This window comes from Macrobrachium rosenbergii, chromosome 33 (genome assembly GCF_040412425.1).
Source record: "Macrobrachium rosenbergii isolate ZJJX-2024 chromosome 33, ASM4041242v1, whole genome shotgun sequence".
Taxonomy (NCBI): domain Eukaryota; kingdom Metazoa; phylum Arthropoda; class Malacostraca; order Decapoda; family Palaemonidae; genus Macrobrachium; species Macrobrachium rosenbergii.
In genome coordinates, this window is record NC_089773.1 from 5220798 (window position 1) to 5238820 (window position 18023).

The following is an 18023-nucleotide window of genomic DNA, read 5'->3' on the forward strand; positions in this document are numbered from 1 at the left end:
TTTTCACTGATCTGGTCAATGCAAACCATTAGGCATAAGTAACGCCCTTTGTTTAAGTGGAACAAAATTAAAGCCTTTTTTTTATCCTTTATATTGCCACAGGTTAATAGATTAATATAATATATTAAAATTAATATAATGCTTATTCGGTTTAATAATGTTCAATACAAATGATATTTCGGCTTTGCACCCTTGGGATGTTAAATTCAGCTGATAACAATCTTCCGGTTTCAGCACCATTTCTACTGTTTTGACAGTACAATTGAATTGTTTTTACTCTCCGTTCCTTTGTTAATCTCATGGTTGTATAAAATATCTGAAAAAATGAAGATTTAGCAAATTAATTAAAGAAAATAATAAAGAAAATATACATTATAAAATATAAAATTAAAAAGGGAGTTACTTATGCCGCATTATTAAACCGAATAAGCATTATATTTATTTTGTTAATATATTATATTAATCTATTAACCTGTGGTAATACCTTCACGTTCGTAAAAATAAAGAATAATCAAAAGGCTTTAATTTTGTTCCACTTAAACAATGGGCGTTACTTATGCCGCACCCTGTATATACATACATACATATATATATATATATATATATATATATATATATATATATATATATATATATATATATATATATATATATACATAAACTATAATTGAGTGAAGGCTCAACGAAATGAGAAAAGTCGATATGTAATCCTCATGACGAAAAAAAAAAAACTTCAGGGGAAACTCCTACAGTTTTTTTGTGGTACGACTGGTACCTCATCAATGAATTCCTACAAATAATAAAGTTTAATACATTCCAAAAAAACATTCAGGGCTGACGCATGACGTTTACTTTTTTACGTCTGGAAAATTGCATACGTTTTTGCACATTACTTTCAATACTGCAATGTGCTGGGTAAACACGAAAAAATAACTACCTACAAATAATTAACTTTGGGCTCCAGTAACGGTACAACTATGTTATTTCATAGTTCGTCATCGATCCATCACCAATATAAAATAAATTAAACATACATATTATAGATTCCCAATTCAGATAGAAAAATCGAAACTACCGCAGTAGCGATAATATTATATCCGGGGTGACACGCACACAAGCTGCTATAATGGAACAGATGGTCCTTTAAATGCACTCAGAATATATTTAAGAGGACCTTGAATGTAATCAGAAACAATAGCAGCATATCACTTTAACTTAGACCTCGATAAATTATGAAATAAAACACACTCCAGAACAACCTTCAACACTTAGACATGAAAACAGTTAATGAATCTTAGGGGCTGTGGGGAAAAAGGTTAGAATTAATGAGGATACATTTTAGCCTTCTGGCACTGTGTAGACGCAGACTGGTCTTACCAACTAGGATCAATTGGCCCGTTACTTTTTTAGTGAAAAATGACTGGTTAACGATGTCTCGTTGGAACATATCTAAATATCTAATATTCAAGGTTAAAAATTTCTTCTGAGAGAATTAGTCCATGGAAAACGTTCTGGAGGAGAACTAGACAGGGCATTAATCTGACAGCCAGACCCTGTCTCAGTGTCCAACGGCTGTATCCACATAGGCACAAGCCTGATATATCTCTGGGGGGGGGAAACGTTAAAATCAGAATATCATTCTTAACAACTGTATAAGAAGCACTTACTTGGCTTGAAGACGTTGAAAGCGTTCTCGGTGCCCTTCGAGACGGTGTAGCTCCTCCTGCTGGGGGAGACAGTAGCTTCTTGCACTGGGGCCAAAGGCACCAACTTTGGTGTAGGAGTGCGAGGTGGTGGAGTGGGTTCTTTGGGAGGGGGAGTGGGTTCCTTCTTGGGAGGCGTGGGCACTCTTGGAGGGGGCGTTGGTTCCCTTGGAGGTGTGGGTTCCCTTGGAGGAGGGGGAGTTGGTTCCCTTGGAGGTGTGGGTTCCCTTGGGGGTGGGGGAGTTGGTTCCCTTGGAGGTGTGGGTTCTCTTGGAGGCGTTGGGGCTTTTGGTGGGGGTGAAGGTTCCCTTGGTGGGGGAGTTGGTTCCCTTGGTGGCGGCGTGGGAGTCCTTGGAGGGGTGGGCTGCTTTGGGATGGAGGGCTCTTTAACCAGAGGTGGTGTGGGTTCTCTCAAGGGCGGCGTGGGCGTCCTTGGAGGTGTGGGCTGTTTTGGAGAGGCCAAGACATCCTGCACCGGTGCTGTGGGGGTCCTGGGAGGCGTAGGGTTCCTGAAATCGGGCGAAGGATCTCTCTTCAAGGGCTCATCCACCACAGGTGGTTGACTGCCAAAGGACGGGAAGGAGTCCAGCAGTGACTCGGCGGCTCCTTTCACGGTTTCCTTCACGTCGGGGATGGAGAAGTCAGGCTTGCCCTTCAGGTCGTCATCCCTGGACAGGAAGTCGTCCAGGCCGCCGAAGCCCATGGAGGGCTTCTCGTCTCTCTTCGGGGAGTCGTCGAAGAGATTGGTGGAAGGGGGCGGGGGGGCGGACGCCAGGAGGTTGGACGTGAAGGATTCGGAGGCCGGGATGCCGGAGAATCCTATATCTAAACCGCTACCACTGAATTTAGCATCGTCAGACGCCGTAGAAGAAATCAAATCACTGGAGAACAAGTTATCGGACGGGGCAGAAGACACCTCTTTGGTGTCCTTCGGGAAATCCATCTTGAAAGGATCCGACGCCAAGGGGGAACTCTCCACTTTGGCCTCGACAGAAGAAGAAGAAGGAGTGAATCCTGCAGATGTGAGGTTGGAGAACAGGTCATCTCCAGAATTCTTCACATGGGCCATTATGTCATCCACCAACCCGACGGCAGCGGCCTGGGTATTCTGGGCCAGGTTGCCGATCGCAGACGAAAGAGGCGCGGGTGGAGGAGGGCCCCCTCCTAACAGCTGATCGGCCTCTACCTTTTCGAAGTCGTCCAGGTTGAGGGAATCGCGATTCGATCCTTCCGACGAAGAAGGGGGCTGTGTTGTTGATGCTGTCGACGTCGTCGTGTGGGGAGCGGCGGCGCTGTTCCCCAGGGAACCACTGGTGTCCTTATCGAATCCCGACATCAAGTCAAAATCAGACATTTTGGACAACAAAGGGTTTACGATAGATCAAGTCACGGGCACACTGAATATCACAGCCACAGAGTGAAATTATAACGTACGAAGTCGGCTACACGGACCACCACTGTACTCAGCCAGCGCTCTCACAGGCTCTGTGTTTGGTGTTGCATGGAGGAGGAGGAGGTGGAGGAGGAGGAGGAGGAGGAGCTGTCGGGGAGTATCCGGGGGCGGGTCATGGTCTGGGGGAGACGGGGGATGGCGATTCTGGGGCTTTGGTCGCAGGGGACTCTTGATGGGAGGGATGGACGCGGGGAGGAGGGGTAGGACGAGAATGATGGGGAGGATGGGGTGTTTAGGAAGGGGATGGGGTTTTCCAGGGGTCTTCTTAGGTAGGGGGCTTTGGCTGGGTGGGACCGTACAGGAGAGGGTGGACCCTCTTTGGCTGAATGGCCTGGGGGAGGGTAGGGGTTTCACCAAACCATCCCTCATTTATGACGGGCTTCACCTTGCGATGCGCAATAGAAAATTTATTATATCTTTTAATGACGAAACCATTTTAAACTCATGAAAGTGACGAAATTTAATATAAATATATATAATTTATACAATTTAAAACGTAAGTTAATTAATTAAACTCATATAAAATAAACAGACAAAACCCCATGACCGGCAACTGCATCACGGCCCGGTGGGCGCGGGCCATTCAAACGAGCTAATCAGAGGAGTTGTGGGCGTCTCAGGAGAGGTTGACAGTCAGATACCAAAACATGGTGGCGCACACCGAACTCCCTTCCCAGGTTCCCAACGAAAAAATACTCAATAAAGACCAAATCTCGAAATGTAGCGACAGCAAGACCTTGGGACGTCCTCGGCGGGACTTCGAGGATGCCGTTCACATGCAGGTTAGGACATTCAGGGGCGTAGTTTGGTGGGAAAATCGCCGAAATGGGAGTGGGACGGGGCCATCATCTGGATGGTCGCGCCCCTCCTCGGTAGGTCTCCTCACATTCACATGCATTATGCAATACTTCCGAAGCATATTGGAATGCACCGGGCACGCCCTCGTCGGGCCGAGTCCCCGTTCGTTTAGTATTCGAGGTTTGACGCCCGATTTGGGCCCTGTTGGGCGACTGGAAAGGGAGAGTGGGCGGCGAAATTTCACCTTAGCTAGGTAGAAGGGGTGTGTGTGGAAATCGCCGATGTCCGAAGGTTGGGGAAAAGAGGAATGTCACTGATCCTATAATAATCATAAGCAGCCAGATGAATTTGTAAATACCCTGTAAATATTTAGTGCATATTATATAAATGTAATTATTATTGTAAATACTTTTATCAGTAAAAGAAAGAAAATGAAAATCAAAGCAACCCGCATGGAGGCCATCCATGCCTTTCCATACCGGATATATCAGGTTCAGATGATCTACTTACCTTAATCGTGAACGGTATTTTTACTTTATTTTTGCCTCTTTAAAATGAAACGCCTTATTATTTTAGCCAATATTGTTGGGATAGGTTGTACGGCTTAGTTAGTGGGTGGTACAAGTTACGTTAGATGGGCTAAGTAGCTGCTAGGGTGGCGTAACGTAGTAGAGGTTACGGTGAAACTAATATTATATATACGATGTGTGAATTCAGCAAGAATGAATGAATGAATGATTTTGAGTCATTTAGCATCGTGACAACTGGGTCATTGACGCCGATATCTATTAAATGAAGAACATAGCTGCTATATAAAAACAGTAAAAAGATAGAATATGAATGAAATATATTTCTGGGAGAAGACCAGACTTGCCCAGGCCTGTCTATAAAATGCTGTCACGAGAGAGAAGACTTAGTAAAGGAATATGCACTCGTAATTACCTTGACCTAACAAACCAATTTAACCTCCTCCATCTTACTTTCCTCAACCCTCCCCTAACAATTGTTTCATAGTGCAACTGCAAAAGGTTTTCCTCCTGTTACACCTTTCAGACCTTTTTACTGTTAATTTCCATTTCAGCGCTGAATGACCTCATAGGTCCCAGCGCTTAGCCTTTGGCCTAATTTCTATGTATGTACTCTTTTCTCCCCATGCCCAACTTAGCCTGACCTGTAACTAACTTCAAACTTTGATGAATACAGTGAGGGACATTACTGCTTTAAATACATGGATTTCAGTATTTTGGGATAATTTTGATTGTTTTTACAAGTTATATTAAAATTTAGGTAAAACCTAAGCTAACCTAACAACCCAACCTAACTTAACCTAAACCTAACCTAACCTAGGGGCACGGCAAACAAAAACTGGGGCTGGTGCAATACTAGCATACATCTCGGGAATTTGCCACCACGATAGACAGGATGCTGCACCTTTCAACAATTTAGAAAGGGGTAGGTTGAATTAAATAGTACAGCACAGTCCTTTGACTTAAGTATAACGGTCATTGAAAAATAAGGTTTCCATGATTATCTAGTTGCGTGCTGGGATAAAACTTCGATGTTAATGTTTCCCATTATATATAATGCTGTACATCCTAGTTTTTTCGCCATAGTCCAAGTACGGCGTCCAATTTTTTTATGAAATATTTGGAAAGTACGGATTTGCCCTAGGCCGAGATAGCTGTAACCCGGGACTGCCGTCTACTGTATTATGTTGATTGTATCTGCGTTCACTTCCTCTTCTGACCAGTCATTCTTTCTCACTACTTTCAGTTCCTTTTGTGACCTTTCCCAAAACATTTGGTTCTTTTTGTGACCCTCCTCACTACTTTCAGTTCCTTTTGTGACCTTTCTCGAGACATTCGGTTTTGTGACCTTTCTCAGTACTTCACTTCTTTTCAAGTACTGTAACTTAATTCCCATCGAACTCCAGGGGGGGGGAGAAGTTGACAAAAAATTGTTTATGAAGGTATATTGGGACCTGAGGCTTTTACCAAAAGACCTTGATCAAGTTACAGTACCATCTCCCTGTTTGGGGGGTTAGTGCCATCAGTGTACCTCATGCGGTGCACTGTAGGCATTACTTAAGGTGCAGTGTGCCTTTGGCATAGTGCAACTGCTTCAAGGTTTTCCTCCTGTTACACCTTTCAACCCTTTTACTGTCAGTTTCCGTTTCAGCGCTGAATGACCTCAGGGGTCCCAGTGCTTGGCCTTTGGCCAGAATTCTATATTCAGTTCAAGTTACAGTACCACGGTACTGTACTGGCAATCAGTTTTTGGTATTTACAGTGTAAAGCACTTGATTTCCTCATTGCAATATAATATAGTGTGTTGCTATTATGCATTCTTGTTGAGAATTATTGTGTACTACAGGGCATCCCAAGTTATTGCGTTCCGATCTTACGACGCTTTATCAAATACATTTATCAAGAATAGGTATCTAGTTACGGTACCGTAAGCACCGTTAACGGCGCTTACAACAAGAATAGGTATCTAGTCACGCTGCCGTTAAAGCCCCCATTAACGGCACGTATGGCGCCTATTAATTAACAAACACCGACTTACGGCAGAAATCGACTTTCGGAGTGCCGGTGGAATGGAACCCCCACCATAAGTCAGCAACTGCCTTTATATTGTAATGTTTTTTATATTCTTAACTAGAATATTATTTATCATTATTTATTATTTATCAGCATTATTTATCAGAAAAGCAGGGACTCTTTATTCAGAGTGACTACAACCTTGCCATTAATAACTATTTACAATCATATCATTCACTTATGCCTTTAACATGCTTAGCATACAAATCACAGGCAGCAAATGCTGTCCATGGAAACTGTCTGTGGCAACAATGCATTGTCATTCAAAGTGACGTTCTGATGTACAAGCAGTATTGCATATCTTTAGTAATTTACCAAAATATTAATGCCAGTATAGTATGTCTGTATTAGAAGGTACTCTTTAAAGTTTACCAGTAACATAATTGCCTCTCTTGAATTGATATGCTAAATAGTATTGCAATTAAAAGTTCCAGTAAAATTGTCTAGGGAGTGTGGCATTCTTCTTGGAAAACACTTACCATGAGGTTGTATGCACTAGTTGTTCTAATTCCTGTTAGAGAGGGTGATTAACTCTATATCTTGAAGAAGGGAATTCCATGCATGGAACTCATTGCTTTGAAGCAGTGTAAGAACTAGTGACTCATCTATCTGCTGATTTCCTGGTGATTCATTCGATAGTGGGTTCCCTCCCTTATTGTGCTGACATTTTTGTATGGGAATTTCATTTGAGTCGTTTGCAAGAACATTATTTTTACAACCTTCACCTCACATGGTGCATTGTAGGCATTACTCGATGATCTTTGCAGCGTCCCTTTGGCCCCAAGCTGCAACCTCTATATTTTTCATTTTATTGTACCTTAGTTCATTTTTCCTTTCTTCCATCTGACTTTCCACCCTCTCTAACGGTTGTTTCATAGTGCAACTGTGAGGTTTTCCTCCTGTTACACCTCTCATGCCTTCTTTCTGTTTTACGGTTTTTCCAGTCTCAACACCAATAGTAGTTTCAACCTCTTTGACAAGTGTAGAGGTACACTGGATATTGTGTTTTGTGGAAGGCCCCAACCCAGTATCCTTAGTCAGCCTGGGCTCATACTAAAGTCAGTTGACCCAATCATTAGAATTATTTAAATGGAAGGAAATCAATTCTGAATCTGAATGTAGATCACATGAAGTATTTTTGACTTGTCCCAAAGTGTAATACTTAAAGAATTATTACATTTATAGTACTTTGAGTCAGTTTGTAAGCAATCTGTAGTGACAGAAGACTATTACTGGTCAAGCTAATTCATACTTAATTACTTTTATTAACTGCACCAAGAGTACTATATGACCCAAGAACTGCTGTTACCAGGCCGAGACTTTTCACATGCCATAGGAAGCCAATCGCCAAGATTTTCTAGAAGTACCTGGCAGCAAAGCAGGTCGGCTCTGAAGTCTGGTCTGTTGGTGTTATTTTCATATTGCAAATAAAAGGTAAAGTTGAGATGGCCCGGTGTCATTGTTTGTCATATCTTGTCTTGTGTAGTGTGTCGCCGACCTACAGTGGATTTGATCTTATGGCTCTTTTTCGTCGTCGTTAATGGCATTTTACAGTTCCGTAACTTGAAGTTGCAGCAAGTTACAGCACCATAAGTGCTAACTGCAAGAATAGGCATCAAGTTAACAGTGCCTACGGTGCTGTAACTTGATGCAACATCAAGTTATGGTGCCGTAAGAGCTGATAACAGTGAAACACCGGCTTACGGTGGAACGGATCCCCCGCCGTAAGTCGAGGACCTACTTACTTGGTATTGATAGCTATTGTTGTTGCAAAGACAGTCTCCTGAACTTAGTAACAGTAATCTTCTTGTATATTGCTTGTGGCTTGTGTAAGGACTGATGATTGTCATTGGGAATGAAATTCTTTGTAATCTTGTGTAAATGAGAAAAAATATGTACAGCAGAAGGCTTTCAGTTGATTATGTGAGTTAAGTAGGATTTTGAAAGCTCTATAGATTATCCTGTACCTGTGTTTACAGCAAAAATTGTTTGCTGCAACAAATGCAGGCACTTCAAAAGAAAAATTAATGATATTGGGAGTGGATTATACTGGTGACAATTTTATTGTTTTGCAGTACCCTGGAAATACAACTAGTGTTAGATAATTTGGTCAGAGAGGGAGGTAAAGTAGGACTTAGCCGTAACTTTCCAAAACCCAAAATTTTAAGAGTGTAGAGAATTGCTGGAAGTTTGTTATAGCGGATAGAATGGTAAAAGTTGTCGAGAAGCATGATTGCCCCAAAAGATACACTGCTCTTAAGAAACCATACTTCACACAATGTGTGACAGCATCCTGTGGTGGGGACTTTTCTCCAGAACTCTGGAGTACATGAAAGGAGATTTTTGTGAACTCAAGGATCTCTGATGTCCTTTGTAACGAGTACTGTCTCGCTCTTTAGACTTAGGCTTGCCCAGTTTTGCCTCAACGAATCCCATCCATCTCTTTTACCCACAATGAATCCCATTCATCTCTTTTTACCCACCATGAATCCCATTCGTCTCTTTTTACCCACAATGAACCCCATGCATCTCTTATAAACACAAACTCTGGATATAGAGGTTAGATTGTTGCTAGAGAAGGAACAATTCAAGAAGGTGAGTACATTAGTCTCCTTCAGGTTGGGGATGCTAGGGTCTGGTAGCAGGTTTTTAGGAAAGGGAACTTTCTGGCCATTAGATCTGCAGGATGCATTCTTTCTTATCCTCTTCCCTGTGTCCTCAGGGAAGTTTCATAGGGTCACGTAGGAGAGGAAAGTTTACCAACTTTGCGTCCTTTGCTTAGAGCTGTCAGTACTGTGGATGCCCGCCTATTCGCGGGTCTGAATTCACAGGTTCACCTATTGTCAGATTTTCTGTGGAACGTATGGACACATCATTCGCAGAAAATTCACCTATTCGTGGTATTTTTCATAGAGAAATATTCACTAATTACTGTATTTCCATATTTTCATGACTAAATATATTTTTAATGATAAAACTATTAAAATATGCAGGTATAAGCTTTTTTTTAGAGTGGGTTTATGGTGTTTTAACTATCAAAATAGGCAGTTATATAAGAGTTTTTAGAGGGGTGTCAGGTATTTCACGGATTTTAGCTATTCACGGGGGCGTTGTGGTCCCTATCCCCCGTGAAACCTGGGGTCATCGACTGTACAGCATCCTATTTTATAGCAGTAATTGTAATCATATTTTTATTTTTGTTGTCATTGACAGAATGGCGCAGCTGTACCTGTTCAAGAAGTGGAAAAAGTGAGCCCCGACAGATGGCGGCAAACAGAAGCGAAAGGGAGCCCATCACAAAGAAGAGGAGTGTTCCCTGTTCGTGGCCTTTTTCACGTTCGTCTCCTACGGGGTCCTGCTCCTTGTGGGGTACATCAAGGAATTTTTTAACCCACCGTCGACGAAGGAGAAAAACAGAGAGGTAAGGACTCCAGTACAGTATTTGAATGTTACGGGCTTGACAATAAAAGTTATAGGAATTTTTACTCCACCCTTACAAATTTAAATGAATATGATATAGACCATAGTATAGATGATTTTATATTGTTGCTTGATTATAGTTTAAGATCCTGACAAGAACTAGTTTTTCATGTGTATAGATGTAAATATACTGTACATGAAGCAACTGAGTTCACGTTAGTGCCATCTTGGTTACTGTAGCCGAAGCGGTTGTGTTTTAGCTTCCTATTTTTTTTGTTTATTGGATAGATAATACTGTATATTTTCTGCTTATTAGCAAAACTGTAGGTGGTGTTAGTGCTTTTCAGTAAAGGGCTGATGTTTGTGTAGTGCTTTTCAGTGAGTTAGTCGTCAGCCTGAATGTAAATTGTATTATTTTGTAGATTTTTTTTAGCTTTGTAGTCTTGTTGTGGTTTTGACTTATTTTTATTTTATACTAGACAGTTATCATAGAATGCTACTAACTCTCAGTTGTGGTTAACACGCAGAGGTCTTTATGTGGGACGGCTTTGTTTGTGGATGGTGGTGTGAGGTTACCTAGCTGTTGTTGATTGTCAAGGTGTGAATATTTTTAGTGTTTTATCCTTGATTTTTCAGGTATAATCAGTCTTCAAAAAGACAAAAACTATATGAACCCTCATTTCAATATTATAAACTCAGTCTTGGTGGGGATGGCTGTGTCTAAAAAGGTACCTAAAAGTAAAATCTGATTTTGAAAATGACACTTGTATTTGCTAAATCTGTCTGATGCTGATAGCAGTAGTTTCCACTCATTTATAAATTTCATTATAGGTTGTCTAGGTATCGTAGGAATTTTTCGGTAAATCTGTCTTGGAATATCACAGCAGTTACGTGATTACATTTGTAATCTGTCCAAAGCAGAACAAGGTAGTGAGTGTTACTGAGTGTTGATGAATTCAGGGAATTCATCTCCCAGTGTGATCTGTAGGCTCAAGAAAGTTGGCATCATTAAAACACACATTTTAAATTTGATCAAGTTGGCATCGTCTAAATTTACATGTTTAAAGTTGTGTAAAGTTACCACCACTAACCACTAAAAGTCACAAACTTTGAAACTCAGTCATGTTTAAATCATCAGAACTGAAACTCAATAAAGTAGGCATCATTAAAAGTCATTAACAATAAAGTTCCACAAATTGCGTATCATTACAATTCCCAGGCTTTCAAACTCAGTAAAGTTGGTATTACTAAACCAATGTTGAAACTCGGTAATCATGACACCATTAAAACAATTAGACATTAAAACATATAAATGGACATTTTAGAATTTTTCTGTTTTGTAAAATACTGTGTACAAAGGATGTACTACAGTTATTTCTGTCAGTACAGTATTGTACGAGTACAGTTTACCCTGCACAGGAAAAGTGACTGAATGTGAAGTGTTTTTCCATAGTTCTCACATCTTAGGGTGGTGCCATACCAGCTGCAGGGTGCCTTGCTCAGCACATTGCAGGCAGTTCTACATGCTCTTTGCAGCATCCCTTTGGCTCTAGCCACATAAGCTTCTCCCTCCTGCTTTCACTTGTGGTCACTTTCAGTGTGGCTGTTCAGCTATGTTGTGCTTCCAGTTTCCAGAACAGTTTTTAAAAAAAAATCACGGTGTTTAATCTTGATATCAAAGGTCTGAAGGATTAGTCTGGTGCTTTTTTTATGCCAAAAACCAAAATTTTATAAAAGAAATTATTTTTATGGATTCACCGGTGGGACACACTACCCGTTGCCATGATGTAGTCCAGGCTGAAATAAAAAAAATTAAAAGGTAAGAGTGGACCTCACTTCAGAGAAAGCAAGACTGCCTCTTACGAGATGGTAGATTATAAGTCATGGAAAATAGAAGCAAGAAACTATCATTGACCTGTGCAATGTAGGTATTAGCAGTTTCATCAAAGTAAGAAACTATCATTGACCTGTGCAATGCGGGGGTTAGCAGTTTCATCGAAGTAAGGGAAATGGTGGCTGGTTGGGGCATTTTGAGGCTGAACAAAAACTGGGACTCAGAACTAAAGCTGGTTAGTCTCAGATTCATGAGAATGCTTGACAGACAGTGGAAACTGGACTGTGTGAAATGGACTTCCAAATGCAAAGTTCATAATAAGTGTGACAGCCAAAAAGAAGTGGTGGAGATGAGCTCTTGGACCAGGCATGAGTTCAGTCAAGAAATGTCCATTGTAGAACAGAAGGGGTAGAACTCAGCAGACATATATCCCATTGAAGGGAAGCCCTGACATTGAGCACTATTGCAGATGGTGAATATTTCAAATGAGGGGGAACAGGGAGACTACTGGAAGAACTACATTGGTGGACAAAAGAAACATGAAGTAGATTTAACACATTATAAAAAATTCAGTATTGTAAATGTAACAGTATGAGGAATAACTGTATGTATTGATCCTGTAAGAAATGCCAGGGGAGGGGGCTGGGAGATCACATTTCAAGATTTAGGAACTTTACAGACGACATACTTCAGGCAACACAGTACAGTAATATCTTGTTAAGGTTTACTATTGTTTTGCTAGATCAGAAACAGATGAAGGGGGAACCATCACTGCTGCTATGAAATGTATAAAATGTACAGGATATACAGTACATTACATGTATTAGAGTTTAGCAAATGCAATACTCAGTGGTTTCCACATACCTACAAAGACATTTATTTAAATACTGTTATTATCTACAAGGAATACAAACTGCCAAAAACAGGTTATAGAGAAGAATGAAAAGCACGAATAGTCAAGTACGAAAATATTTTACATTTCTCGCTAGGAATCGTCAGTGTGGTGTAGATCAGTCACTCTGTAATATCACAGGTGAACTATGAAGGTGTAAAATGTATACCAAAGTACACGCAGACGCTGGTGCCATGCTGATCTAATGAAGAGTCTGTTGCACATGATTAGTACAGTACACGGGCCTCCATCCGAGTCACTGATTCCCTCAAAGTAAGACCATTGCTCGCTCATCAGTATTGAGAGTTTAGACTGCTTCTCAAGCTTCCTCTCCTCGTACACTTCTTACACTTGGGTTCCTTAATAATCACTGCCCTGCATAGGAAAGACAATATTTTCAACACATGCTAGTCATTTTCACACAGAAAACTTGACAACTTTGACAAACAAACAAAATGTGCCACTTTGCTTGAGCATACCTTAATGCTTTATCCTTTTCATTCTGGAATTGGAGACGTTTATTCAGTAGTCGTAGTTTGTGCAAATCTTGCTTGAAGCCTTTTTATCGCAAACTTAAGTTACTCACTGCCACTTTGTCTTCAGAGGGAAAAACTAGACTGCACATTTCTTGTTGAGGTTTGGAAGTGCCAGTTGGTCAACTCATCAAAAGAATAGCTTTATCCTGCCTAATTTATTTTATTTAGAATTTTTTTTTTTTCAGTTGTCTTGACCTTTGACTTCTGTTCTCTCTGTAAGAAAACATTGGTGTGATAAATAGGTTCTGTGAGCCCATACCAAAGTTCTCCCCTGCCATCAAGGTTCAGTAACTTATCACACATTCTGGTAGTGACTGCCCTTAAATCATACACTTCCATTAATCTTGGTAGCCCCGTAATTACTTTTAACATTTGGGTCTATTTTCAATCCATGATATGAGCTGCAAAAACCTGTTTGATTTGGATCCCAAGATGTGGACTTGATTCATTTGCTCATGAAAAGGTGTTGTGATTGATTGCTGAATCTAGGTGGCAGTGGACTGAGGTTTTCAGGTTTGGAGGTTAGGGCAACAGGTAAGAGTACCTCTGTTCTTCTCTATCTGATAAACTCCCATTCTGTTTTGACTTCATTTTAAGCTCCTTGGTTTATATTATAATGCAGTGTGTCACCGACCTACGGCGTGGGATCCGTTCCAGCACCACGCTGTAAGTTGGGTTTTCGCCATTATCGGCACTTACGGGGCTGTAACTTGATGTTGGGCACCGTAACCTGATGCTGCATCAAGTTACAGCGCCGTAAGCCCCGTTAACTTGATGCCTGTTCTTGCCATTAGTGCCGTCAACGGCACTTACAGCAAGGTAACTTGCTGCAGCATCAAGTTACGGTGCTGTGAAACGCCGTTAATGCTCTGAAAAAGCTCCGTAAGATCGAATCCTCCGTAAGTCGGTGACGCACTGTATTTTGGAGTCTTCAGTAGCTGAATGATGACAGTTGCTTTTGGCTGTTGTACAAACATTTCCAAATAGTCTGGATTAGTGGGGAGAGGATCAGATTGAGAAGGGTGCTTGTGGTATGCGTCATGTTTATTTTGCCTGCTGTTCTGACAATGTTGACAAAAATGGACAAATGCTTTCGTAAGACTAGACAAGTAAAACAAGTCTTTGTAATTCATATTTTTGAATTTTTTCCTGCTCATTGCTTAGTACAAGCGTACCATTAATTAAAGCTACCTACATTTATATACAGTATATTCTAACGGTGTTGTATATGATATATTTTGTATCATGCAATTTTTTTGTTTTTAGTTTTTTTTGCATTTTTTTATCACTGAGTTTATGAGTGACCTACATATGCCCCTAATTAAGTTGAACATTCCTTTGATAGGTAATCTAACAGTGTGGAACAACATTTTTTTAATGTATGCCAGTATTTTGTAGGTTTGAAATATTTATTAGCATTGTATTATTGTAAGATTCTCACTGTTAATGATCATCTCATTTTTTTGAAAGTGTAGTGCATTAAGGTCAAACTTTGGTCGTCTTACCTGTAAGAAAACTGTTATTTTATCTCAGTGCACATTTTTCAAACAAACCCAGAACTCGTATACTGTATGCCTATATTTGCATCCTGTGAATGTTCCCAGGTTACAGGTATCTAGTCTCTTGTGTGAGAGACAAAAAGACGGTCTATTACGTATGTACTATGTATGTTTACCAATATAACTGCATTTTCATGTAGGCTGTAGAGCTGGGAAGGGGGAACTCCTTACGACGTGATCGAGTTTGCTTGAACAAACTTGTTTTATATTGAAAGAGCATTGTTTCCTTCATATCGGTCCAGATGAAAATAGTTAGATTATACACAAACCACAATAATCACTGACTAAAATGAAGCGAACACTTCTAAAAAGCCAAATTTTCGGGGTGATGAAAAAGCCAACTGCTGAATTGTAAATACAGATAGTTGCACCTGACAAAGCTGTTTGTCTAGAAGATGAAGCCAGTGATGTATAAGTACCTACTGATTGCAATTCCTGCTTTTATCACATGTTGAAAGCACTAGAGGGAAAATGGGCTGAAAGAAGTGATGAGTACTATAAAAATGTGGAACACGTATTATTCACAACTGGAATAGCGATCACTGTTCCAGTCACACCTGGAGAAAAGGTTTAGCATTGTTAACAACACTGTAGGCTTGTGAGTTAATGGTTTAGACTTAGCTTTAGGTCCTCATGGATACGTGTAGTGGGAATATCTTCTGCCTGACTGATTAAGCTTTAGGTCGTCGGGTATGTGTAGTGAGAGTATCTTCTGCCCAGCAGATCAAGCTTTAGGTCCTCAGGGGTACTTGTAGTGAAAATATCTTCTGCCTGGCAGACTAACCTTTAGGTCCTCAGGTGTACATGTAGTGAGAATATCTTCTGCCTGGCAAACTAAGCTTTAGGTCCTCGGGTACGTGTAGTGAGATATCTTCTGCCTGGCAGATTAAACTTGAGGCCCTCAGGGGGACTTGTAGTGAGAATATCTTCTGTCTGGCAGACTAAGCTTTAGGTCCTCAAGGGTACGTGTAGTGAGAGTATCTTCTGCCTGGCAGATTAAGCTTCAGGTCTTTAGGGGTACGTGTAGTGAGAATATCTCCTGCCTGGCAGATTAAGCTTTAGGTCCTCAGAGGTACGTGTAGTGAGAATAGCTTCTGCCTGACAGACTAACATTTGTGAACCTGGGAACATTCACAGGACAGAAGCATAGGCATATTTATGATTGATATCACTGTGGTGTAGCAAACTGAATTACTGTACAATATCAGTATTTACAAAATGGAAGTGACCTTTGGAATTTTGTAATCTTGCTGCATCTGGCTGTGCAGTAGCACATCCATGATGGATGATTTGTTAGCCAAATCAGTAATCTTGATTCTGGTTATTTATCAGCATCCTAAAGTACATGTTCATTTCTCTGTGTAAGTAAATAAACTGGTGTTTTGACATGCACATTTACAGTGTGTGAATTGTAGGGTTTGCTATTTTTAATGTAGAATGCATATGATGGTATAAAGAATTGCCATGACTGTTATAATGAGTTTTGTAACACTGGATTTTAGGGTGTACTACATCATTTTACAATGAGGCATTCATTTCACAGTTTGGAAACTTCTTACGTGCTGCGTTCTCTCTCTCTCTCTCTCTCTCTCTCTCTCTCTCTCTCTCTCTCTCTCTCTCTCTCTCTCTCTCTCTCCTCAGATGGAATGCTAGCCTTACTTAACAAATCTAGAGATGCAATAATGTTTTCAGTAGTAGTCATACTACAAAGAAATGTCAAGGAATGTGGACTAACACCAACACAAAGGCTTGTACTTACAGTAACCTAGTATGAAGAAGCACTAGCTGCTGACTTTTATTTTCCAAGGTGGGTCTATTGTTGTATCCTTTGGGGTTGAGCCCTGTTGTTTTCCGTGCACCCTCCTTTATGTTTGTTTCAGGTTAGGGTTAGAAAAGGTTGTCAGGTTGCCATTTCCATTTGCCTTTTCATATGAAACGAGTAATAAATACTCCAGAATTTCTTCAGCAAAATCTTGCTTTCTGTACGGCTACGTCCGGCAGCACTCAGTTTCTCCCCAGATGCGCAAAAGCGAAGGTGTTTCGGCAACGCCTCCGGAAAGCGCTGCCAGACACACGATCCATGGCTAACTTTGACCTTAAATAAGATAAAAACTACTGTACTGAGGCTAGAGGGCTGCAGTATGGTATGTTTGATGTTTGAAGGGTGGACAATCAACATACCAATTTGCAGCCCTCTAGCCTCAGTAGTTTTTAAGATCTGAGGGCAGACAGAATAAAGTTCGAACAGAAAAAGTGTGGACGGACAGACAAAGCCGGCACATTAGTTTCTTTTACAGAAAACTAAAATTGATTTTACTCTTACAGTAGTTAAGAGGCACTTTAGCAAAGGTTATTGTTGACTAGCACGACAGAATTTCAAATTTGAAGTAGATTTACAACAAATTATAGAGCAGTTATAAATAAAATAAGGAGATTTATATAAAATTGTTCGGAAAAATAAAAATCGGCACAGTCAGTTTATCCAACTTTGGCTAGGTCAATTGTTTAAAAACTATAAAAATAAAGATGTCAATAAAGTTCAGAATCTCACAAAAACAAATATTAAAATATATTGAATGTAAAGTAATATTTAAAATCATCTAAAATCCTAAAAATATTAAAAGCATTTTCTTTTTTACAAAATGTTGGTGTACTGTAGAAGAAAATATCAGTAGTAAAGTTGTTCACTCCCTAACAAAGGACACAAGGGTAGAAAAGGTGATTTAGTAGTCAAGTGACAAAGAAGCTTTGCAGAAAAATATTACAGGATAAGTAAGAGGAAGAAAATTAAGGGAATGTTATGCAAAAGTATAACAGTCGACCCCACAAATAGGTAAAATCCGCAAATACTTGACACCCCTCTAAAAATGCTTATAACTGCTTATTTTGATAGTTCAAACACCAGAAAACCCCTTTAAAAAATGCTTATATCTGAGTATTTTAATATTTTTATGACAAAAATGCATTTAATCATGAAAATATGAAAATACAGTAATTAGTGGATCTCTCTCTATGAAAAATACTGCCAATAGGCGAATTTTCCGTGAATAATGTGTATGTACGTTCCACAGAAAAATCCGCAGATAGGTGAAGCCAGGAATGTGGATCCTCAAATAGGCAGGGGTCCACTGCATACTTCACAATTCATTTGGGAAATGTCAGTGGTTAGCATAAATTAGATTCAGTTCCAGTAGGAAACTACATTAAACAGTAACAGCCAAAGCTCTA

General features: G+C 40.2%; 2 protein-coding genes across 3 annotated transcripts in view; one reads left to right on the forward strand and one right to left on the reverse strand.

Annotated features, from left to right (window-relative positions):
* LOC136855830 (reticulon-2-like) overlaps positions 1 to 4033 on the reverse strand; it is a 140433-nt gene extending 136400 nt beyond the window's left edge. For both annotated transcript variants that reach the window (XM_067133188.1, XM_067133187.1), the window contains exon 1: positions 1668 to 4033. In XM_067133188.1, the coding sequence (XP_066989289.1) occupies positions 1668 to 3057 (1390 nt within the window). In that variant the 5' untranslated portion in view covers positions 3058 to 4033. The remainder of the gene's footprint in view (positions 1 to 1667) is intronic.
* A 4728-nt stretch (positions 4034 to 8761) lies between these two features.
* The window catches only part of lace (serine palmitoyltransferase long chain base subunit), a 59388-nt gene continuing 50126 nt past the window's right edge, over positions 8762 to 18023 (forward strand). Inside the window, exons 1-2 of the mRNA XM_067133130.1 lie at positions 8762 to 8834; positions 9809 to 9975. Of these exons, the coding sequence (XP_066989231.1) occupies positions 8762 to 8834; positions 9809 to 9975 (240 nt within the window). The remainder of the gene's footprint in view (positions 8835 to 9808; positions 9976 to 18023) is intronic.